The sequence below is a fragment of the Antedon mediterranea genome, chromosome 7 (genome assembly GCF_964355755.1).
Source record: "Antedon mediterranea chromosome 7, ecAntMedi1.1, whole genome shotgun sequence".
NCBI classification, from domain to species: Eukaryota; Metazoa; Echinodermata; class Crinoidea; order Comatulida; family Antedonidae; genus Antedon; species Antedon mediterranea.
Genome location: NC_092676.1, coordinates 9896227 through 9922031, shown reverse-complemented (window position 1 = coordinate 9922031; position 25805 = coordinate 9896227). Strand labels below are relative to the sequence as shown.

The following is a 25805-nucleotide window of genomic DNA, read 5'->3' as shown; positions in this document are numbered from 1 at the left end:
TTGTACATGTCAAAATTACGAGGAAGGCGCAATATTGGTCATATCAATGATTGAGACTGATATACTAGTGTATTGAAATTATTGTTTTTTCCAAACCAATAATTAGTAAAAACTAACCTTGACAGTTTCGCTGTCCTGATCGGACAGATTCTTCAGAAATAATGACGATCTATCATCAAACAGACTGACCTCTAGAGGGCCTATTCTGTTTAATGACAGGGTCATACACGTGACTGAGTTGGTGGGTGCCCTCGTCTCTGTTGATGATTTGGTTTCCTCGTCTGCGGATCCAGATGGCTTCTCTGATGCGTCGGTTGTTTGTATCTGGTTCTCTGTCGATGATTTTAGGTTGTGTCCAGTCTATTATGTGATTTAACTTGACGGCATGATCTGCTATAGCTGATTTACTCAGTTCATTTTTTTATTTTCTATGTGATTGACGAGTGAAGTTCTTTCTCTGTTGGGTTATCTTTTCTGTTTCTTTTCTTTGTTCTTTTAACCTTGTGCCAAAACAACAACAACACCCACCAACTCAGTCACGTGTATGACCCTGTCATTAAACAGAATAGGCCCTCTAGAGGTCAGTCTGTTTGATGATAGATCGTCATTATTTCTGAAGAAGCTGTCCGATCAGGACAGCGAAACTGTCAAGGTAAGTTTTTACTAATTATTGGTTTAGAAAAAAGAATAATTTCAATATACTTATACCTACAAACCAGATGAACATTTTCAATCATGATATACTAGTGGTTTAGATATAGAGACTTTTTTGATATGTTGTGAATTTGCCAAGCTATGTGGTTGCTTCTTTTGCTTTTTTGTGTTATGCTGAGTATTTTCTTTACTTGTTTATTGTATTGTTGGAAGTTTTTAAATTTTCTTTAAATATGTTTCCTATTTTGATAGGGCCTCTTTACTTAAAATTGATTTGATAGTTGATGTATTTGATATTAATTTTGCTTTGTATAAAAGATAGATAGCAATACCTGAACCAAAGTCTGTATTTGTAGACTGCTATAGCAGCTATATTTGATATAGCAACTATCAAAATGTAGCAGCTACACCTGTCTAAATACAGACTGCTATGAAGGAAAATTAATATCAAATATAGCAACTATCAAATATAGCAGCTATAAAGCATAATTAATATCAAATATAGCAACTATCAAATATAGCAGCTATAAAGCATAATTAATATCAAATATAGCAACTATCAAATATAGCAGCTATATTGGTCTAAATACAGACTGCTATAAAGCATATTGCTGCTATAGCAGACTGCTATGAAGCGAAATAAATATCAAATATAGCAACTATCAAATATAGCTGCTATAACTGCTATGAAGCGAAATAAATATCAAATATAGCAACTATCAAATATAGCTGCTATATTGGTCTAAATACAGACTGTTATAAAGCATAATTAATATTAATATCCAATATAGCAACTATCAAATATAACAACTATAAAAGCAATTAATATCAAATATAGCAACTATCAGATATTGCTGCTATAGCAGACTGCTATGAAGAGAAATTGATATCAAATATTGCAACAATCAAAATAGCAGCTATAAAGCATAATTAATATCAAATATAGCAACTATCAAATGCTGGAAATGTATGTATCAAAATAGGTAAATGTAGTATCAAATGCTGCCAATGTATATATCAACTGCTATATATAGCTGCTACCTATAACTGCTGCATAGCTGTTGCTATATTTGATAGTTTTTGATAGTTTTTTTGATATGACCAATATTGCGCCTATGTGAAAATTACATACTGTTTTCTTTACGTCATAATGCCATAATCATGTTCTATGCACATTTTCTAACGTACTTTGACGTTGCGTTTGTCCTGCGGATAACTAACTCTTCGAAGTGACGAATTCAAATCTAGTTTAAATTAGCTCTATTGTACACCGCATGGTTACTGGCTAGGTAAAAGTGATAAATAAAACGAGGGAAGTAATAATACTGTTGTAGTAATAATAACACGGTCGAGTAATTGTTATTATATTTGTGTATAGTGTGCTTTAATGTATCCAGTGAAATGAAACGAACCGACTACCGTACTTAAATAAGTATTCTTTAAACGGTGTACTTATTGAATGGCTTCAGGATGACGACGTTGGTTATATCATGTTACACAACTATTAGTTTTCTTTTCCAGGTATATGCCAATGTTTGGGGTTGACTAGAAGTGAAATCTAATCTTTCTTTAATTTTCCCAGAATGTTTCAAAAACTGCTTACATTGTCGTTGTTTATAACAAGGTAGGAATACATTTTTCGTTATTACAGTACTATGTCTATAAATAAATCTTAATTTAGTTTGCAAATTCAGTCACTATGTTCATATAGGTCCAGCTATGTAAGAGTCACTTTACGAATATCGCATTAATTATGATTATATATATTTTTTTTAAAGTTGTAAATTTCCCTTTAATTCAATTTGTATAAGGAACTAGGAACTAAGTAGCCAACTTCACACAAAGACCCATTACGCATTGCTGCTGTCATTATGGGTGAATGGTTGTCATAACATTTGTTTTGTCTGGTTTTGTATTAATACTTCTTCAAAATAGAGAAATGTAACTGAACAATAGTATTTGTTATACATTTTCTCAACTCAAAGGGGAGACTGTTAAAACTACCTATAGTAATAAACAGTAACAGCTTTCATTGCAGTTCGTAAAAGCCAAATGTAAAATTCGACAGTGCCACGTGTATTTTTACACCCGATTCTGAAGCTGTCAGAATATACATTTGAATATCATTAATAAAACAGAATGTGTAAGTGTGCCGAAGAACAATTTATCTGTCAAGAACAGGCGGGTTTTCGACAAAATTATCGTATTACTGTGTGCATTTACAAAAAGAAAATAATTTATTTTGCATCTAATTTTTGTAAATAATATATAATGTACTTCGGGCGCTGGCCTATGTGCTGTGTAAAAAAATCCCTAGACAAGGAATCTTGAGAAGAAGAATATTAATATAATTGACCATCGTAACCTTCTGACAGATATATCGTGTATGTACGAAATGTACAGCCAGACTCGTTTCCAGATAACTTGCAATAGTCAGTTACTCAGTCATCTACTGACAGTTGTATGTTACCTAAGGTTTGTGCCATTTGCGTAAAGAGATTTCCATCCGAAAGTTAGTTCAGAGGTAAGGTCATGTTATAAGGTAGAAGAAAACAGTTTGAAATAATAAAATCACGAAGCGGACAGATGGAGAGATGTACATGGTAAGAGAAATAGCATATTATATGATGTCGACAGTTCTTGGGGACTATAAATTAATGAAATGGAAGTATATTGGTATTGTAAGAATCTTATAAGATATAACGTAATTTAGCTTGTTCATCCTTGTTATATTTGTATGTTGACACAAAGGTATGTAATTAACGGTGAACAATGTGGACAAGCTGTGTGTTCCAACGGAGGAGTTTGTATCAACGGAATGTGTGTATGTACAACTGGATTCCATCCTCCAATCTGTCAAGGTAATGTCAGGTTTATAAAGATAATGTTAAGAGTAATATGTATAATAAAGAAAAATTCTATATGTTGAATTTACAAAATGTTACTGAATAAATTACGTTGATCATAATGTGAAAATATGGAGTGAATGGTGTAAAATGTTAGAAAATAACGAAAAGGACGTAACAATGGGAAAATTGAAGATATAGAAGTATTAAATATTGATGATTGACATAACTTTAATCGTCATGTAATATGATGGTTCATATATTAAGCTCATTTGAATAACATCTGTTTATAGTATTCCTATATTATAAAGATACAATGTGCATCATTGACTTATCACATACCCACAGAACATACTGAGAACTCTATGCTATTCTCTTCTTTTCGATATCCGACATACTTCATATTACTCTTATTACTCATATTTTCCCAAAAAACATACTCTCAGATCGCCAATTAATTTAAATCACATTTTTATTTAAAATCTTTCTATTTTAAGCCTAAAATATTTTATTTATTTTTGTGTATTGTTCTGAGGAACCCTAATGATTAGCTTCGGCTGGATGGATCAGATTGATAAAAAATTGAAATAAAATAAATAATGTCATTAAATGAAGTGGTTTTTTTAAACTAAACGAAAGAAATATATATGTTTAATGATTAATTAATTGCTGTTATTGTACTTGACAATTGCTAGACCCTACTATAATGTCCTATTGTAATCCCATTGGAATGAACATGAATTTCATGTTAATCTGAGTAAATTGATCTTAAACCCAAATCTGACCTTTTCTCAGCCGTACTTTTAAAAAATCACATGAAACCATAAACAAACATGATGCTCAGAATAAATTTTGTGGGCTTTTCTTGGATGGCACTTGTGCTGAAATAAAGATTATCATGATATTGTACTTTTAAAGTATTGTATATCTATCATTATTATCGATATGTTTTATGACTGTTTAAGAATGTTCTTCAATCGATAATTGTGAAGCTACAAATTGCACAAATGCATATGATCATGTGTGTCTAAAATGTGAAGGTAACTATGGGGCTGATGGTGCAGCGTTTCTACCAAGTCCAGATGGAAAGACTTGCATTGGTGAGTTCGAAATAAACGCTGACAGAGCTAACTTTATATCGGGCACTACTGTAAATTATGGTAATTTTGCTCGACAAGGGAAAAACCGTTTATGACCGACTCCACACTTTTCGGATTTTGTTAGCCGATTCGCGACACTTAAACTGTGTCTATAATTTGTTCAATATCACATGCTGCTGCCTTTATTATAGGAATAATGTCACAGGTGACGTTGTGTGTATCTTAACCTTAAACATAATTCTATTATACAACATTCTCTCGCTAAATAACACGCTGTCACTAGGGAGACAACGCCTGTACGCAAGCCGCAACATCATCATGTGTTTTTTGACGTATTAAATACAATCATGCTTTAATTAATGATGACAATATTATGCTTAGGCCTATAACTGCTCTGCTGCTGTGATGGTTGCAGTAAAAGTACGTAGTAATTTGTTGCAAAAAGGTTGTTTTATATAAAATGTGATAAACTATGTTCTTTACAGAACAATGCTCTTGGCGAGATTCAAGGGCTTGCTTTCCAGGAACATGCAATAATGGTCTAGAATCATGTCAATGCCATGAAGGATTTACAGATACAACTTGCTTAGGTGAGTTTAGAAAGATCCTAATAAAGCCTGTCCATTAGACGAATCTAACATTTCGCAGAGTACGACCTACTGTAAGATGCTAAATACTACTATTACTACTATATTGTTTTAACTAAAGTAATCAATAATCCTTTTTTATTAAACACATTTCTAAATTAGTGCTCTTAAAATTGTGAAACATGCGAAAAAGGAATCGGCGGTTAAGTACAATCATAATTGTCGCTCCATATACAACTATCAATGACTGAATCTCATCGTTTTAAGCTCACAAACAATTTATTTAAAATTTTTAAATGATATATCTCTATTTCAAAATAAAGTAATGGTCCCAACAAATTTACAAAATAATAATTAGCGTTGTAAATGTACGTTTTTTAAAACATGAATGTAACTTTTTTTGTGATCTACAGTAAGCTCTTTACGACCGGAAGTGTACGATTACATTGGCACCTTATCAGATGGAGAACGTAACATTTCTACGTCAAATCATAATTTACGTATCAGGACATACACAAATGATTTTGCAGACCGCTTCACCATCTCATGGAGAAGTGAAGCAGAAAGACCCATTGTGGATTTACCTCCGTATGTATCTCGTTGGTCTTTCGGCATTGCCTCAGTGGAGGCACAGATCACCATCTATGAAGGTAATTTGTATTTGAATATAAAAATATTGGACTAAGAGTTGTGCTATTATTAAAATGGCAATACATCCTTGTTACAGATATTTTTCACGCTGCTGCTCTAGCCCGCTACGTCACAAGAGATGACGCAGATATAAAGCAAGCAGCAGTTTTAGTACTGAGAGACTGACATAAATGCGAAAATGGAAACTCCACCACTATAATTTATAGGTCCCAGCTGCTGCACCCAAAAAACGTCAGGGAAAAGAGTCTATGAGTGCTCACGGTTGAACTATTTTGGATTCTTGCCCTTTGATTGGTTGACGCCAATCAACAGAATTTCCACTTGTGCCAACTTTAAGTAGTCACGTTGTCTCTAGAGGGTATTCAGTTGCATGCATAAAGTTCAGGTTGAGGTCACAGACAAACAGGGTACAGCACATTAAAGTTCAAAATTGACCATTTTTAAATGCCATTTTTGAATTAGTAGATTAATATTTGTTGGCAATTAATACATTGTTGGAAAGGTACACATGTCTTCTTTCAAATGCTGTGTATACAATTAACTAGTGAAAAAATGGGCATGTGATTCATAATTAAAGAACTATCTGTGATTTGTATGTATCTTTGCGATTAAAGGACATCTTTTTAGTAATTAATCATAAATTAATCAAAAGAACAATGATTAATTTTAAAATGTCGAGCGGCGTTTTTTGTAATAAATATTTCTTGTTTAATAACTCATCATTATTATGTCCATAATAAATCGTATCAAAATTGGAATAGTAATATTATGTTACATGTTTTAATATATCATACATACGTTCAGTAGATTTACAAAACGATAGGTGTCGAAGCATCTGGCATGTAAAATCAAAGCACAATTACCGGATTTTGAATATAAACCGGATAAAAAATAAATTGTAGACATGAACTCAACGAAAGAGAGATATATTCGCATAATTTCTCCCCATTCGACACAGTTTATTAAATTGCACAAATGTATGAACGTATAGCCCATAGTTATACAACTTAAGAGAACAATGTCTATTGAATAGTGGTATAATATGCCTTTTAGTGTTCTCACTACAACGAGTACAAAACAACCATAGCAATGAACCCGGATACCAAGTTTTCAACGTAAATATACCAGTACTATACCATACTATAATATGATTATTTAAAGCTTTATATTGTCCACTTGAGAACAATAATGTTTGTTGAAGATGCCAATTTAATGGCACATAATAGTTATTCATTTGACCAACAATTGGATCGAAAATAAAAGTATTTACCTGGAAAACTGTATTTTAAAGGGAAAATAGTCAAATTGGCTGCCACCTAATGGGTTTTTAGTTGAATTTAACTGTTTATTTGTCTTTTTATAAGTTAAAACATTTTTTTGTGTGTTTTATTTTTTACCAAAGCGAATAAACTACAAAAAGGCCTTTTCAAAGTCTGATTTTATTTATCTTCATTTTTAGGGGACAATAGTCATAGTCATAGTATCTTTATTTGTCCATCATTAAAACTGAAAATAACAGAAATTTTCTTTGGAAATACATCTTTAAATACACTTTCTAACCATCACAGTGCTATGTATCGCACATCAAATGTGGTTGGTAAAATCATTTTAGTACGTAATTACATTGTATAGATGGCATTACTATTGTTTTACTTTTACAGATGGCTCTTCTGTCAACCCCATCGCATTTCCTACTTGTATTTCTTCTGTATCAAGAGATTACCCAGCACGTGTACACAACTGTGAAGAAACAATCCATTTGTCTTTAGACGATCATAACATTAAGACGGGTGACAGGTTAGTTATATATATATATGAACATACCTCATTCATACACTTTAATAAAGTAGGCCTACATCATACATTGATCCCACCTGCATCAACGGTTAACGAGCAATTATAGTTTACAACGTTTATACCGATATGAATTACGTAACCATATTCTCTCTGCATGTTTTGTTTGATTTGATTTATTTCGATACCACATAAATAATACTGTGTATAGTTCCAGGCAAAACCCTTTATATTCATGAAAGGAGATTTACATCCTGAGGGGTCGTCCCAATAACGGAGAGTTGGGCTGGCACCATCACTCACTTGTAAGTCAGTATGTTTGTCAATTAAATCAGTATCTTTAGGGAATCATTGAAAGGTAATACATTTTCTTTTTTTCTTAAAATTTTAGTATCAGAGGTTTAATAAGAATAATAACTGGTGGCAATCGTGTAATTACAAACCTGGACGTTGCTGGTGATGTCACCCGTGAAACCTACAGGACGGACTATTTTCGACCATCTGCTGGTAGTAGCGTAGTCGAATATGTTGAGTTTACGTTTGACATTGATAAACCATACCATTGTACTGCGTTTAATTGTCAGAGAACTATGTTAGATATTGGCAAGGATGTTACAACTATGGTAAAACTGCTTTCTTGGTTTTGGCATCTTCACTAAAATGTGTACATTAAAGATGTATTGTCCCCCCAAAACTTGAAAAATGAAGATTAATAAAATCAGATTTTGAATAGGCCAATTTTAATTTTAATAAAAACTTCCGCAGAAAAGAATCACGAAAAACCCCATTTTCACTTATCAAAAGACAAATAAATTAACCCCAAACCCATTATCTGGCAGTCAAATTGACTATTTTAGGTTTTAAAGTTTTTTTATGTAAATACTTTGTTTAAAATCCAATTTTGGTCAAAGTAACTAACTATTATGGAACATCAAAATGACATATATTCAACAAATAAATTTGTAAAAAGGACACAATATATCTAATCTATTTTGATTCCTCTGACGATGTAAATGAGCATTTATTTATCACTTAGTTACAGAATACAGTGACACTTTGGCCTTTTTTCCTAATATAAAAAGAATCTGAAAGAATGTGTACAATGGTCTGAAATTATGGAATGTACTAAGTACTTCATAACAACCTCTTCCTAATTTTTTTTCGTTCAAACCTAACCTAACCTAATGTTAGTCCCAATTTGCACTCCTGTTGCACTTTTACTGTAAATTAAGTTTAGTGTTATATTATTCTGTGATTTTGTTTGTGTGTGCAGAAAAACAAACAAAACAATAACTGATGTGTTGATATTGCGGCAATGATAATATTTACTGATGCAGAAATCAGAATCCACGGTATAATTTAATCAACAAGTTAACAATTGTTTGGATTTTTTTTCTTTTAGAAAACTGTTTCCGCGCAGTGGTCAAACTGGATCGATGATTTTGCTGGAATTGAAGAATATACTCTAACAGTATATAGACTAGAACTACAACAAAACACGGCTCTATTGAAAGAAACACAACGGGAATACGAAATTAAGTTACTATACTATGATTCAACAGAAGTAGGCCTACAATTGCCATCCCCAGGTAAAATAATATGGTACACGTAGCTCTTCATAGAAAGTCGAAATGATGGTCCTGTTATTTTTCGTTCATAAGTAAAATAAAAAATGGAAATGAAATAACATTCAATACACACATGCATACTTGCACTGAAGTACACATTTTGCAATTTTAGTAAATGCTTTCTTTGTACTCTAGTATTGGGTTTCAGTTGGTTTGTTTCTAACTGTACTGTATTTTTTACAGGTTTGTATTCAATAATTTTAGAAGTACAAGACAAAGCTATGAACGTCAGATTGGCGAGGAGATTTATTTTATTTGACGACACAAACCCTCCAGAAGTAAAACCAGAAACTTCGATAAGATTTGTGTCGGAAAATGGCGAAGTTCTGGAATGGCTAAGAAGCGTTGGAGATGTTTCAGTTGATTTAGATTGGAGTGGTCACTTCTGGAGCAGATTTGTGCACGAAAACTCGCTACTAAATGAGATAGATGAATATCTATATGTTGACGAAGGTAAGGTATTTTATTTGAAATGGCACCCTCCAGGATTAAATTCTGATTCTTATATATTCTCTATTGCAACACACTTCCAGCCTTTCCAATTTTTGGGTTAATTAAAAAATTGTGTATAGATAGATAATTACACTGAGACAAAAGTTGAAATCCTGGAAGTTTCTTGACGATTAAATCGTTACCGACATTTTAATCTATCTTCATGTTTCTTTTTTACATAAAGTATCTGTAATCAATTTCCTTATACATATTATATATCACCGGGCGGTTTAGAATTAATGTTCTTTGCCTCTTGTGTTTATATATATATATATATAATAATGGATATTATCTCTGTAATATTTTGCTGATTTTTAAAATGTGTTGGCTTTGTTCAATATAGAGCATAATTTATATTATTTATAGAATATGATCAAGTTAATGGAACCAGAGGACGTTTACCTATTGACAATGTGAATGGAATTGTGGAGTTCGAAGTCAGTACGACCGTTATACGTGATGATATCATAGTCAGCAGCGAAACAGTTAACTCTCAGCTAAACACAAGGTATACCTTTACCTACACCAACGTTCGAAGTGGAGATGTGTTCCATTTTGTGGTGACTGCTTGGGATGTATTTGGAAGGACTGTTGAAGATAGTGCATCGATAAAGACTGAATCAACAGCACCTGTTATAACGAATCTTACAGTAAGTCAGAATGGAAGAACATTTGAAACATCTAGTGAAACTTTCACTGAAGTTAATTACGATGACTCTTTAAGGTAAGAAGTAGTGAAATTGACCACCTTAAAATGACTCCTTATTTACAAAATATGTAATGTTAAGTCATCTAAATTTAGGCCTACAGATATGTTACTGACGTTTTCGTGTGCTAGGATTACACTATTGTGATTAACATTTTATGTAGGCTAGTAATGGTATTTATATTAATGAATACCTTCAATAGCCAGTCATATTATATACAAAAGAGTTTTACTTGTTTGTTGACTATTCGACTTTAGTGGTGATCAATATTAAGGATATGGAGCCCTGGGCTAAACAATGCTGTACTAAGTGAATAGGCTAAAATCAACCAGACATTTATCAGGACCCTTATTTAATCAATGGAGGAAAAATAATATGAGAAAAGATATCGATCGCTAACATTGATGATATATTTATTATTCATTTCACTTATCATTATCACTAATTAGTGTCCAGGTGTCAGTACAAGAAGATGAAAGTAGATAAATTAATGAGGAGACTGGTCACCTACCATATACTTTCACCAGATCCGATAGAAATCGATAAGGAAGTTATACGCGTAGAAGAGGTATGTTACAATATGATTTGATAATTAATAATATAACAATATCTTTATTTTAATATGTAGAGGAGTGTAACATGTTAATGGAGTTAATAATCTAGTGTTACGCTTATCCTAATCTATACAAGCCTAAATGCAGCTAAAATAGATAGAATATGTCCAAACAAAATGTATAGGCCTAATAAATGTAGATGAGAATATTTTGGCCAACATTACTGTTTAGGATCAAACTTCTAACCTTAAATAGCGTGTTAAATATTAAACTGATCTGATATTAGAATTATCTCTGTGGTGTTTTATTATCAGATGATGGTGTGGAATATTAATAGAAGTCAAAATTTAGTACTAAGCTTATTTTGTTCTCACAGACTAACCTTAGTCGAACTTCTAACCTTTCAACACTGCCCCAAACCAAATATAATTTATGTCAATGTATTCGACGAAGCATGAAATATGCTTTCATAAAACAGAAAGGCAATACGTTTAACTTCCTCATTGCTATTTGTTATCCTTGGTTTCTACAATTCAATAGACTTTCTGTAGATTTCAAGATAATAACAAGTGTTAAAATACAAACAAACATTATTTATCCTTGTACTGTTTACGTTTTTAGCAGTTTAGAGTTTCAATAACGTGATTGAAAACTAGCTGTGTTTTTTCATGTCATAAAATCATGCCTTAAAGTTGATTAAAAATATTTTGCAGATAGGGCTTATAAATCAATTTGGTTAGTTATAATAATGTTGTTTGTGTTTTACCTTATTTTTTATTCACCTTAGTTTAGTATTTCTTCTTGTTTGTGTACTTATCGCACATTTAAAAAAGGTGGTCACGTCTGTTTAGTAAATAAAGTATAACAATATTTTCGTATGATGCTAATTTATAATAGTAATGAAGAATGGTCCGATGTTCTACCATTACTAATATTACTGATATCCAGTACATCAATGTTTAAACAAATTGCTGATGAAAAATTCTCTGACCTCTGACCACCAAACTTAAGAATGTAAAACTACTACGAAGTACAATAGGTTGGAACCAATATGAGCTAAGCTAAGAACATTTTTATTCGAAAATAGGTGATCACGATGTCCTCTGTACTGAGTAGTAGGCTAATACGTCAGATTAGAGTAAAAACATGACCGATTTCTTAAAATGAATGAGATGTCGAATACTTCTAAATAAAGCACAAAAAACACACACATTTTATTCTAAACAAACCAGAATATTAATCGTTTTTTTAGTACTGCGCCATGATGCCGTCAAAATGTGTAGCCGGTGAAACGTACGATTACAAGGCATTAGTCTACGAATTATCATTGGATTTTAGCCAAATTCAGTCGGACGAAGACCAGAAATACACTGTAGAGATTTCTGTATCAAATGAAGCCCAGCTTATAAGTACAGCTAAAGTTAAGGTAAACTAAATGACTGTATACTATAAAATCCAGTTAATAAACAAAATACTTGGAAACATGCTTTAAGATACGTTCACGATAATTTCAACTTTCGGTTTGGGTTTTCTTTAAATCGGTAAATACAAAAAAAGAATCTTTATTAGTCCAATAAGAAATTTGCTTTGATGACAGACCCCAAAACAGTGCCTACTGATTTTCAACAAAAAATAAATTATTCAAAAAATAATTTTATGTAACATGTCCATGTAACTTTTTGCATTTTGAAAAGTATTTCAGGTCCCAGGCGCATTTATTTATATTGTCACTAAGTGACATTCTTGTATAAGATTAATTCTATGAAAATTAACTTATCTCATTTTTACTGTATAATTAGAAATACTTTAATTCTCGTCTTAATGCTTTAAAATAATAAAATCTGAGAATAATCATAACAAATATTTTATTTGTTTTGTAGTTCCTGATAAAAGCATCTGCCGTAGACCCCGTTGCTACAATGTCATCACCAGCTTCAAAGACGTCATTACCAGTAAAGATAGTAACCGGTAAATCTCAAGAAAGCACAAGTAAGGTCAAAATAGAATGTTTACATTATATTAAACAAATGAGTATTTATGATATTAATTGAAATATGTAAGTATTTGCGAGCACTAAATACCTATTATCAGAGGTTTCACTTCCTCCCACACGTCATAGTAACGTCTCCACTTAATTATTTTATCAAACCCGATTATTTACCTTGAATTTATAATTCATAAACCAGTTAAATTTGAGAATTTCTGTTATGCGTTTACATTGTAATGTGTTCCCAGGTGCTATTGGTGCAACTTCAAGTGAAACTTCGCTAGCAGGACCTATCGGTGGTTCGATCGGTGCAGGTTTACTCATACTAATAATGATCGTAATCTGGGTTATTTGTCGAAGAAACAGAGAAAAACGAGTAAGTACTGTTTGGCCCTACAACAAAAACGGTTTGATGCAACCGTGATTGTGATTAGTTACTTTAGTAAAAAGAGTTTGCGTAGCGTATGGCAGTAACAAATACCAGTGTAAATTTTTTTTCCAAGACGCCAACTAACATCTAGACTTCATCAGATATGCCATTAGGTTATGAGTAGACTCCTCTGTGCAGCCACTACGTGGTTTTGTAGATAAGATATGATTGACAGGGACGAAGTTGCGCACCAACTCTCTCATTATGATCCACTACTAACGACTCTGAACGCATAGACCATGCTGCAAAACCACGTAGTGGCTGGAGACGAATGTATGCTTGTAACTAACGGCATGTATATGAACTGATGAAGTCAAGGCTGAGCTGGACGAAAACGTCCGTTTTACATTGATATTTTGTCACTTATACTCTTTTATCACTTATGTTTTTTTTACACTGGTTGATTAACTGTGAATTTATTTTATTCTACATTGAAAGTAGAGGAAATTGTTTATACAAGTAACAAAAAATACCGTTTACTACGTAGATGTACCTATTACAATGCTGGTACGTGTGCATTCTTAACACGTAGACGTACCTATTACAATGCTGGTACGTGTGCATTCTTAACAGGTCATCGCTGTTGTGAATAAAGTACGAATGAATCATTTAAAACCGTCGTTATTTTGTACTCGAGAATATTTGACGGCATAATAGTTTATATTACATCATATATATTTTATCATTTATTCTTTTATTTGTTCGACAAAAAACGTCTGGGGCTTGTAAACGTGTGGGGCTTCTAAACGTGTGGGGCTTCTAAACGTCTGGGGCTTCTAAAGAGTCAATGAAGCTCTATAGCTCGCAAGCAATTCATATTAGTAAAACGTCTGGGGCTTCTAAAGAGTCAATGAAGCTCTATAGCTCGCAAGCAATTCATATTAGTAAAACGTCTGGGGCTTCTAAAGAGTCAATGAAGCTCTATAGCTTGCAAGCAATTCATATTAGTAAAACGTCTGGGGCTTCTAAAGAGTCAATGAAGCTCTATAGCTCGCAAGCACTTCATATTAGTAAAACGTCTGGGGCTTCTAAAGAGTCAATGAAGCTCTATAGCTCGCAAGCAATTCATATTAGTAAAACGTCTGGGGCTTCTAAAGAGTCAATGAAGCTCTATAGCTCGCAAGCAATTCATATTAGTAAAACGTCTGGGGCTTCTAAAGAGTCAATGAAGCTCTATAGCTCGCAAGCAATTCATATTAGTAAGTTAGCACATATGTGTTATATCTAAACACAGTAGAACTCTTAAAGGGTACACCATTAATGAGGTGCCTTTTAAATACGAATTTGCTGTTATATTATTAAAACTTATATTTCCCCACATTCGTTTCGAATTAAAATGTTTCCTCCTTAATGTTGCCAGAATAGAGGTGTATTAAATAACAATCGATATCCGTTTTTTTTATTTCCAGAGTGATGAGGAATTTGATAACATCTACTCGATACCTTATTCAGAAGCTCCAGCAATGAATAATGAAAACGTAAGCTTTCTTCTCATCTTATGCTTACAATACATTAGTTGAAGACTATCCCCATTGTGCATTGCCTTTAATTTTCTGTGGTATAATTTGGATATTTGATTGTCACAATGTGTGTATTGAAAGATTATTCCAATACTATAGATGAAATGTAAAATGTAATTTCATGCTTAAAAAGATGTATAAATATAGGTTTATGCAATGTAAAAATCTTTTCTTACTTAAAATTGAGGCATTAGCTACAATACTATCAGTTACAAGTATGCAGTTATATTACTATGCTGTTTTTTACAACAAAAGAAATAATATTAATAAATAGTTATGATGATCATCATATTCTTCGTCGTCATCATTATTATAATCTTCATCATTATTATAATCATCATCATCATCATCATCATCGCCATCATTCTTTGCAATATCCTTTCCATCCAGTGGTGGTGTAACATCTTCTTCACATGTACTATCATCAAATCACAATCAATCACAATCACCAAACTATTATAACTAATTTATGATTCATTTTTACTCTCCAGTGTACACCAACTGAAAAGAATTCAAATGTCATTTACGATAACCATATTCAACGAGTACGCTTGAATTCTTACGATAATAGAAAAGCAGTGAACCGTGTAAATTTTGAAAGCGAATTAAATTTCGAGAAAGGCGCAGTTGGAGGCGCCGATAACGTATGTTTGTATAACTTTCGATATGTTGACAAAAATATATTTTATACTTACTTATTTTATTCTATGTTGAGCTTAAATATTGGAAAACATTATATCAAAAAATTTCATCAGCAAAAGGTAGTAAATTCATAATTTTAATTATGAATTTACTACAATTACATATTAAAATATGTAATTGTTGAGGATTATATTGTGTGTTGAATAAACACACAATAAATAACAAATTACATTAGTAAAGGGAAACACATTTGATCATATTGAATCAATTAACTGCCATATGTTGCGTGTAATACAATAGTAGCTTAAATATTGATTTTTATTGAGTTATATTGTTAGATATCGATTAATAATTTCAGATCAATTACGAGCTACCTATCGAGGACTCGATTGAATTTGCTCGAGAAAATCTTGAGATTGGTGACAAAATCGGTGAAGGCAAATTTAGCAATGTAATGAAAGCACGTGCGTATAACATCCGAGGGCAAAAGCAATGGAGCGTGGTAGCTGTTAAAAGTTTAAAAGGTAAAGATAGGATACAATCAATCAATTTGTTTGGAAATACACATTTTACATCGTCGGCATACACACACATACACGCAAAATATTTAACATAAAATGATGAAATGGAACTAAATGATAACTTTGTATTCTTATTGTATATTGTACAGTAATTGTACAAGACATGAATTTTTAAACTTTTAGAACGATTTAAAAACAAGTACTAAAATTGATTAGCAAAATTAGTATTGATATTAAAACACATTTCCAAACAAGCTAGATTCCCTTTACGTTGCACACAAATAAAAAAATACAGGTTTTGAGTTAACGTAAAGTCAAGAATACCTAAAATGTACACTGATCATGCGTGTGAATCAAAGCCTGAATTGGCTTTTGTATGAAGGTGGTAAATGTCGAATTTTAAAAATCTCTTTTTTGCATTATGTGAAAGAAACACCATACCCAAGCATGGCAATAGTACAAAGACACATTGTCAATTAATGTTTATACTTTTACAGATTTGAACAAAAAGACTGATTTTTCTCATGAATTACACACACTTCGTAAACTATCACCGCATCCCAATCTTGTTACACTTTTAGGTATTTGCAGTCATGAAGGTAAGATAAATCATTGATTGATTTTTAATCATGTATGATACTCTTTTTAAAAATAAATAACGTGCCGTTTTGCGTGACGGTATAGAGGGCGTGCTACTGCTTATTTGCTGAAGATTTTCAGTTGCCATTGGCAGTATCATATCATTATGAAACAGTAGAAAAACGGCAACTATGATAAATTAATCAAAGCTTTCATTGAAGTTTTAACCTGCTAAAGCAAAACATTTCATAATAGTAATAAGAATTATGTATTCTTGTTTGCATAATGTGAGCTTATAAACAAGAACAAAATGTTAACACTTTTAGCTGAATATTTCTTAATTATATAATGTAGATCCATTTTATTTAATCTTCGAATTTGCCGAGCATGGAGATTTGAGGAGCTTTCTGCAAGCTCAGCAATCTTATGTTAGTGACCAAGGACTGTCATTGTCGTCTGGTTTAACACCACATGACCTCATACATTTTGCAAATGGAATTGCAAAAGGAATGGCGTTTCTTTCTGCTAATAAGGTAACAGTACATTTCCAATTCATTTGGAGAGAATAACTGAATAAATATAATTTGTTTGTTGCGAACACATCTGCTAAGATTAAATGGCACGCTCCTTTGCTCTGTGGATAGCAGTTGACCCTCTGGATTACTGTAATCAACAAGTCATAGGTCTACTAACGAAATATCATTGGTTTCTACATAGGTTATTCATCGTGATTTAGCCGCTCGCAATGTTCTTGTCGGAGAAGACGTACAAGGAAAGAAACTTTGTAAAATATCTGACTTTGGACTGTCACGTGATGTGCTGAAGAAACAATTACATCGTCTCTCTCACGCTGTACGTATTAATTGTTTATATACTTGTTTAATAGTATAGTTAAAATGTCTGAATATTATTAGTACTGTTTAATTGTTTTAGGATGGCCTACCTGTTCGATGGATGGCTCACGAATCATTATTTGAGCATGTTTACACAACCATGAGTGACGTCTGGTCGTTTGGGATTGTAGTCTGGGAGATTATTACGTTAGGTACGTTTTTATATACAAGAACATTTTACATTTTTAATGGCAACTACCAACTTAAACTGATAAAACCAAACATTCCTCTAAAAATGAAGCCGAAGTGCTTTAATGCTATTTATATAATTCCTTCATCAAATTGCACACAAAGCAGGCCTCGCTCGTCCTTAAAATATATTTCTATTCCAGAAACGTATTTTTACTAAAATGTATTTAATACATTTATTTTAGGCGCAAGACCATATGCAGAGTTAAGTGCCAGACAAGTGATGACAGCGTTACAAGCAGGAAAGAGGCTCGAGAAACCAAGCCATTGCAGTGACTATCTGTTAGTGATCCTTTTTAATAAACAGGCCTTGTTCTGATCTTTATTTTAACGTTCAAAAACTGTTTTCCCTTTTCAACATTGTAGTTTTCAATATTTTTAATCTCGTTGACTTTGTTTCTCTTGTAATTTGTTTCACCTCACAGTTTTTGTTTTCGTTGCATCATCTCTTTGAAACACCTCACATTTATGCCAAAGGGTTCCCACTCTGAATTCTTTTGAAATATTTTATTTAAATCCTTATTTGTTCAGTAAATATATGGAAAATGCACCTTTGACAATTTATTTATTTTGAATTAGATACAAAGTGATGACGGGTTGTTGGCATGAGGTTCCAGGAAAACGACCAACGTTTAGTGAACTTGTTGAAACACTCAACCCAAACTCAAACTCAATTGTAGGTTAAAGTATTTGTGGTTGACAACGACGACAAAAATGACGATCAGGACAGTGACTAACTCTAAACTGAAAATAATTGGTGGTTATGACAATCTTGGAAGTTAAAATGTAAATGATAATGACGCTAAACTCCAACTCGAATCAAAGGTTGTGATGACAATGATGGCGAAGAAATTAGATGAAAGTTACCCTCTAAACTCTAACTTAAAAGCAATGCTGACTATTATAAGAGCAGTATGGTTACGCAGAAAATGTAAATGATGACGGCGATACGTTTATTTCCTAACTCCACCTCAAAATCAATGGTGGTGATTGTAATGATAATGACGGTGGTAGTGATGGTGATGATGGTAATGATGGTGGTGATTATGGTGGTAATGATGGTGGGGATGATGATGATGGTGGTAGTTATGGTGGTGGTGATGGTGGTGGTAATGATGGTGGTTATGGTGTTAATGATAGTGATAGTAATGGTGGTAGTAATGATGATGGCGGTGATGATGGTGATAGTGATGGTTCGTAACGAAAACAATGTTAATGAGGACGACGACACGTTTATCTCCTAACTCAAAATCAATGGTAGTCATGATAATGTGACCAAGAAAATGTTAATGAAAACGAAGATAACAATGAACAAATTGATGACGACAACAATACTGTAAAATTATGGCAACCAATTATAAGTTTATAATGACAACAATGGCAAAAATAATGGATTATGACGCTTATGGCGATGATAATCATATCATGTAGGTAAAAGATGACTATGGTGATAGTGATAGTGGTAGTGATGACAATGGTGATGGTGGTGATAGTAATAGAGATGATGGTAATGATAGTGGTGATGATGATGGTGGTAATGATGGTGTTGATGGCAATGGTGGTAATGATGATGGTGGTAATGGTGGTGGTAATGATGGTGTTGATGATAATGGTGTTAATGAGTATGGTGGTAATGGTGGGGGTAAGGATGGTGGTAATGATGATGGTTGTAGTGGTGGTAAGGATGGTGGTGATGATAGTGATGGTAATGATGGTAATGGTGCTAATGATATTGGTGATGATGGTGATAGTGATGATGATGGTGGTGATGCTGATAGTGGTGATGGTGATCAAGGTGATGGTGGTTATAGTGATGGTAATAGTTCTCATGTGTTCTCATTTTATTTACTAATTCGCGGTAGTTGTTTACATTATTATAATGACAATAACGAATAATGGTATATATTTTTACATTTTAGGTACTTCAGTTTGACATATTTGACAAGCGTCGTTACAGTGGTCACTTCGTTTTGAATCGTACCGACTCTTCTGATGCGATACCTGAAATAGATAATGGCCATTACGTCGATATGCAATGATGAGTTTATCCATTTTAAGGGGAAAGGAGGAGGAAGAGAATACCGTTTGTTTTAACAACAACGTGGACAATTAAGTGGAAAGACTGGCGTACAAATTCATTATATAACTCAATTTTAGCTTACCCTTACTTGAACTCAGTGAATAGCATGTTAATACAATTGAAAAGAAGAATCATAAGTTACTGAGGTCGGTTTATATAGATTGAGCAGTTATTATTTTCTTGAAAAATTTTTAATAATAATTGTAATTGTTCCCCTTTTGTTTAAAAAATGTTTGAATAGACCATTTAATGTCGCATAATATATTGTCAACATTTGGACAAAACTAAAAGCATTATTTATTGGATAAACTGTAATAAGTAAAAGTAAAAGTACGGTTTATTTTTGTAGTTTTAATATTATTTTTGTTCAGTGTTTTTTTTTGTATTAAATAAATATAAATTACTTTATACTCAATAATATTTCTGTAGTGTTGTTTCACGTATAAATAAAAAGTTGAACAACTATATTAAAATGAAGTAGAGCCAGGATTCTTATTGTCTTAAAATATCGGAAGCAATATGAGTTTGTTCCTTCCACTAGACTTGATAGACCGTAACGAAGGAAGCAAACCGGATTATTCACTGTCTGAGAAGGTCGTCATTATATCTATTATTATCATCGGAAAGGATCTATCTATTTCCAAACTTAAGCTCTAAATGTTTTGCTGAAACAGGCCGAGAGTTTACGATTTGGTGCGAGACAGGATGATACCACGATGCCTCTTTAACGTGCTCTTATTAGCTGGTTATATATCAATTTCAGTAATTTCTAACGTAAAATGTGAAGCTGTGCTGAAGGATACCAGCCAAGTTGTAGAAGATAGTCTGCAAAAGAATCGTATACCGCGTCATGTAACAACGTCCGACTCGGTACATCGTCAGCAATCACAGTTTTATTACGTGCCTGTACAAGGTCCGCCTGGTGTTCCTGGGCTACCAGGACGAACCGGTGCACCTGGAATCGCCGGGGTTTTGGGAACCTCTGGATACCCTGGTAATAATGGTAATCACGGGAATGAAGGAATAGCAGGACCACCGGGCCCACCAGGAATTAAGGGCCCAAAAGGAGAGATCGGTGTTGAAGGACGATGTGGTAATTTTTGTTTATTATAAAATAAAGTAAAAATAAATAGGGCCTCTAACTAAAATTATGAATATTAATACAACCCTTACGTTTGACAATGTGTATATCTACAAACGTTTTGATATTATTTGATATACATTGACAAGGGTGTAAAAGGTTGTAATATAGTAATAATATAATACAATACCTTCTAAGGAGACATCTTCCATTAACTTCCAGTATATATATATATATTTTTTTTTAATTATTATTATTATTATTAATTGTATAAGTATTTTAATTTGTATCCGTTTTGTCGACAGGTTTTGTTACTTGATTGTGTATAATCCTGTATAAATATGTTAAATAAATAAATACATCTTCGGAAGCTAACAAAGTGTCTCCTTGTATAATATTCCCTTTGTTCGTTTTACGTGAAAATCTCATTAAAAAAGAGCTCTGTTGATCTGTCAGCCTATTAACTTTTGCATTCATTTTGTTTTTTTTCTATATTAAACTGTGTCTTTTTTAATATTAATTATTTATTGATTAGAAAAGCAACAAATAGTTAATTTAATTGTATTACATTTCAGGAATATCGGGGTTAGATGGCTTCCCAGGTGTGGTAGGTTATCGTGGAGAGCAAGGACATGTTGGTCCAAGAGGACCTACTGGTCCAAAAGGGAAGCCTGGAGACAGGGGACCGGTTGGACCACAAGGAGAAGATGGTACTATAGGTATGTGTAAGGCAGGAATGTAGGTTTAAGAGAGTAAGTGTTCTACAATAGTGAAACAGAAATACATTCACACACACACACATACACAATATATTCATCATTTTATTTATTTTATTTCAACATAATCTAATAGCTACCAAAGTCGCTTGTAACCTGATTGATACAGTTAAAGAATTCTATTGCTATATCCTATGATAACATTGTAATCGGGTACATGACACACCAATTCCCTGTTCCAGCAATTGTTTCAGATAATCAATTCAGTAACTGAGTTATGATAAGCAAATTGTGAACCTCTATTGGTTTGTGTTACTGGATGTACTATGATGGCCATTGAAAGACTGATTTGTGGACTATGATATATTTTAGTATTACTTGTTTGGACTGTGTTATACTATGTGTTTACATATTTACTATTATATTTATGTCAACTTCATCACTGCTTACTTGATGCAATAAAGGAAATAAATAATAATAATAATAATAATAATAATAATTCGATCTGACCTCTAAAGCAAGTAATTTTAGCAACAACAAGCGATTATAATAGTCTAGATAATCTATCGGTTTATCCATCCTGATTATCATGATAAATTAGTAGTTTATGTATCCTAATGAAGCTAAACATTATCACTGGTATATTTTACAGGTTTTCCTGGTAAACCTGGAACACAAGGACCTAAAGGAATACCAGGGACGTTTACCACTACAAATGCCGTGAATAGACAGTATCGTGCGTTTTCAGTGGCGCTAAATAATAATATAGTAGCAAATGATGGTGATATGGTGATTATATGGGAACATGAATTTTCAAATATAGGAGGCGACTTCGATATGGAAACAGGCGTGTTTAACGTTACTGTATCAGGTATGGCACAATGTATACCATTCTTTCATCGATGAGTGACAATCGAAATGGTCTTTCATTTCACGTTCATTGTCAATTTAATTGTTAAAGGTTAAAGGTTTTTCTTAACAATATGAAATTTGCTAAGGTCACACCATTATTTAAAAAGAACAATAGGCAGGAAGTTAGTAATTATGGACCTATTAGCATCTTACCAGTAATATCTAAGATAATCGAAAAAGCTGTTTTTGTACAATTACATAACTATCTCAATGAAAACAATGTAATTAATGATTTTCAATCAGGTTTTAGAGGAAATTATTCTACTGATACTGCTTTAATTAATTTAACCGATCATATAAGATCTGAAATACCTAAAGGTAACTTTACAGGTTTGGTGGTCCTTGACATACAAAAGGCTTTTGATACAGTCAACCATCAGATATTATTGCAAAAACTGGTTCATATGGGCATTGATAAAGATTCATTATTATGGTTTGAATCATATTTGAAAGATCGCAAACAAATTACATCAGTAAATGGCGTTCAGTCTCAACCATGTACTATATCTAGCGGAGTTCCGCAAGGTAGCATTTTAGGACCTCTTTTATTCATATGCTACATGAATGACATCCCAATTAGTGTAAATTGCAATATTATGTTATATGCTGATGATACAATATTGTTGTCTTCTGGTAATGATATTAGACAAATAGCTAATGATTTAAGTTCAAACCTGGAATCATGTAACAACTGGCTTATAAACAACAAACTATCATTACATCCTGATAAAACTGAATCAATATTGTTTGGTACTAAAAGAAAACTTAAGAATGTTCATGATTTTGCTGTTATGTTTAAAAATAAGTTGATATGTAAGAAGAATATGATCTCATATCTTGGTTGTTTGCTTGATGAAGACCTGTCTGGAGAATCTATGGTTCAAAAAGTTCTTAGTAAGACTAATTCAAGACTTAAATTTTTGTATAGACATTCTGCATGTCTAAATTTCTTTTCTCGTAAAATTCTATGTTCGGCACTGATTACTTGTCACTTTGACTATGCATGTTGCTCCTGGTTTTCCGGTGTTTCTAAAAAACTTAAACAAAGACTCCAAACCAGTCAAAATAAAGTTGCTAGGTTTATATTAAATAAAAATAATCGTGCACATATTGGTAAAGACGAACTGAACCAAATCGGTCAATTATGTCTAGAGGATAGAATTTGCCAACTCAAACTTAATCATGTTCATAAGATTTTTTATAGAAAAACAGTACCTTATTTGACTGAAAAGTTTCAAAGAGTTTCATCTAACCACGATTATATGACTAGAAGTAGTGTCAATGGTTTTTCAGTTCCTAAATCTGATAGTCAAATATCTAAAACGTTTTATTATACAGGCATAAAGGCATGGAATAACCTACCTCATTCCATTCAACAAATAGAAAACAAATTTAATTTTAAGAAAAATGTTAAATCACATTTCTGTTCTACCAAATAACTTTATAAGTCAATCATAGTCTTTAATTTAACTTGTTTTTTATATTATTGTTTTTGTAATATTTACGTGTTTAATGCTATACTTTGTAATGTTTATATTTTTTATTTTAGATTGTAAAAGGATCCCAATGGAAATAATCTGATAAGCTTTTTGGGCTATCCTGGAAAGTCTTTTATAAATGTATTATTTGTAATGTCCGTAATTTATGTTATCACTTTGTATGTATTTTTTATGTTGATTTTCCAAATAAATTCAATTCAAATCAAATCAAAATTTATAAATGCAGTTTTATATTTTATGTTTTAAATAGTTTGAAAGTTCCATTTCTATTTATTTCTTTTCCTTTCCTGGATTTTATTCTAAATTAGTAATGGCGCATTGTTTCGTTACAGGATCATATTTCTTTACCTTCCACGTATCCAAAACATCTCGTCAGACTTATCCACATGTTCAACTTGTGAAAAACGGTAAAGTAACATTTAAGCATTTGACCTTTGAACCTAGGTAAAACAATTCAATTTTTTGGAAGGCTAAAACCTTTCACATAACGATAAAACCAATATTGCAGAAAGTTACAGTCATAAAAATGTATTTTTAATTTTTCCTAAACCTTATCGTATTCACGAATCTCAAGAATTATTCATGATTTCTATAAATATAATGCGCCCTGGTCCATAGATGACAAAATACCACTTGGAACGATGGAAGTTATTAAATAACGTGTGGTGATTGTCCAGTAACCAACGCAGCACATATCTAAGTCTACTACGATACCGTATTTGACTAAAACATTATGCTTAATTATCTTACAGGTGAAAATGTTATTAGTGCTATTGACTATGGACCTAACGATAGCGATGATTCCAGTGGCAATAGTGTCATCTTAACATTACGTAAGGGTGACGTAATCTGGATGGTGTTACACGGAGAGCGTGAACTTTCAAGCAATCCATACAAATTCACTACTTTCTCTGGATTCTTGATTTTTCCAATGCCCATTTAATGACACATTATTTGGGTTTTTTTCATAGTACTGCTAAAGTAAATTCTCTTTAATTGTATATATTTTGTTTCATATTTCTATTTCCGAAAACAATAAAGTATTAATTTCTGAATTTAGTTTGAATGTTTATCTCTGGTGTATAGCACTAATAAATCGTAGGCCTAGCAAGTATATTAATAGTCATTTTAATGTTAATATCATGTGTAATAAAATGCATATGATATTACCATTAAAAAATGCATATGGTGCTTATGGTGATGATGATAATGATGATGATGATCACGCGATCACCAACAAAACGTAAATAAGATCAAATATAGGCTACAAACAAATTTATGAAACTTCATCATCACGTGATTGTAATAGTCATTTCAAAGAAGAAAAATTGTGCTGCTGCTGCTGATGATGATAATGATGTTGATATTTTGAAGAATATGGATGACTAATTGTGATCATGATATAAGTAGAGAGTTTAAAATACCAATGCTCACAATGTACTTACATCACCAACATAATTTATATTGTCATTATTTAGGATTCGCTTTATTGTCAAAGAAATTAATGAGAATCAAAAAACAGGTTAATATTTAGTTCACTTACGTTCGTGTTTGCTACGCATTACTCACATTCAGCACATAACGCATTAATTGTGCCGATCTGCATAATATTTACCGTAGGTCCTGATTGTAAATCAAAATAATTATCATCATTATTGCCATCTTCTTTTTTTTTCAAATATTATTCCTCCTCATCATCTTAATAGATCTTCAATATCTTTTTTCTTTTCACCAATGGTATAT

The 25805-nt window shown here is 32.4% G+C and overlaps 2 protein-coding genes and 1 long non-coding RNA gene across 5 annotated transcripts; 2 read left to right on the top strand and 1 right to left on the bottom strand.

Moving 5' to 3' along the window:
- The first annotated feature begins 558 nt into the window (after positions 1-558).
- LOC140055736 (fibroblast growth factor receptor 4-like) lies at positions 559-20297 on the top strand. 3 transcript variants are annotated; one of them, XM_072101122.1, is made up of 15 exons: positions 10341-10476; positions 10909-11027; positions 12266-12439; positions 12894-13002; positions 13249-13376; positions 14840-14908; positions 15442-15594; positions 15951-16116; positions 16611-16712; positions 17047-17225; positions 17410-17544; positions 17626-17737; positions 17960-18056; positions 18354-18450; positions 19694-20297. In XM_072101122.1, the coding sequence occupies exons 2-15, from the start codon at positions 10932-10934 to the stop codon at positions 19811-19813; spliced, it is 1737 nt and encodes a 578-aa protein (XP_071957223.1). In that variant the 5' UTR covers positions 10341-10476; positions 10909-10931; the 3' UTR covers positions 19814-20297. The 3 variants fall into 3 exon arrangements, 1 of the variants encoding a protein (XP_071957223.1); XR_011846690.1 differs by lacking the exons at positions 12894-13002; positions 13249-13376; positions 14840-14908; ... (7 more) ...; positions 18354-18450; positions 19694-20297 and adding exons at positions 559-652; positions 2176-2278; positions 3406-3515; ... (5 more) ...; positions 9035-9221; positions 9444-9713 and having other exon boundaries at positions 10119-10476; positions 12266-12393; XR_011846689.1 differs by lacking the exons at positions 12894-13002; positions 13249-13376; positions 14840-14908; ... (7 more) ...; positions 18354-18450; positions 19694-20297 and adding exons at positions 2112-2278; positions 3406-3515; positions 4466-4600; ... (4 more) ...; positions 9035-9221; positions 9444-9713 and having other exon boundaries at positions 10119-10476; positions 12266-12393.
- On the bottom strand, positions 7472-11426 carry LOC140055751 (uncharacterized). Its single transcript, XR_011846695.1, has 3 exons — positions 11396-11426; positions 8076-8199; positions 7472-7578 (listed from the first exon to the last, which is right to left on the bottom strand). It is a non-coding gene; the product is annotated as an uncharacterized lncRNA (long non-coding RNA).
- Positions 20298-20428: 131 nt separating the features above from the next.
- LOC140055742 (uncharacterized) lies at positions 20429-25117 on the top strand. Its single transcript, XM_072101132.1, has 5 exons — positions 20429-20947; positions 21511-21654; positions 22304-22522; positions 24395-24469; positions 24815-25117. The coding sequence occupies exons 1-5, from the start codon at positions 20560-20562 to the stop codon at positions 25003-25005; spliced, it is 1017 nt and encodes a 338-aa protein (XP_071957233.1). The 5' UTR covers positions 20429-20559; the 3' UTR covers positions 25006-25117.
- The last annotated feature ends 688 nt before the right edge of the window (positions 25118-25805 follow it).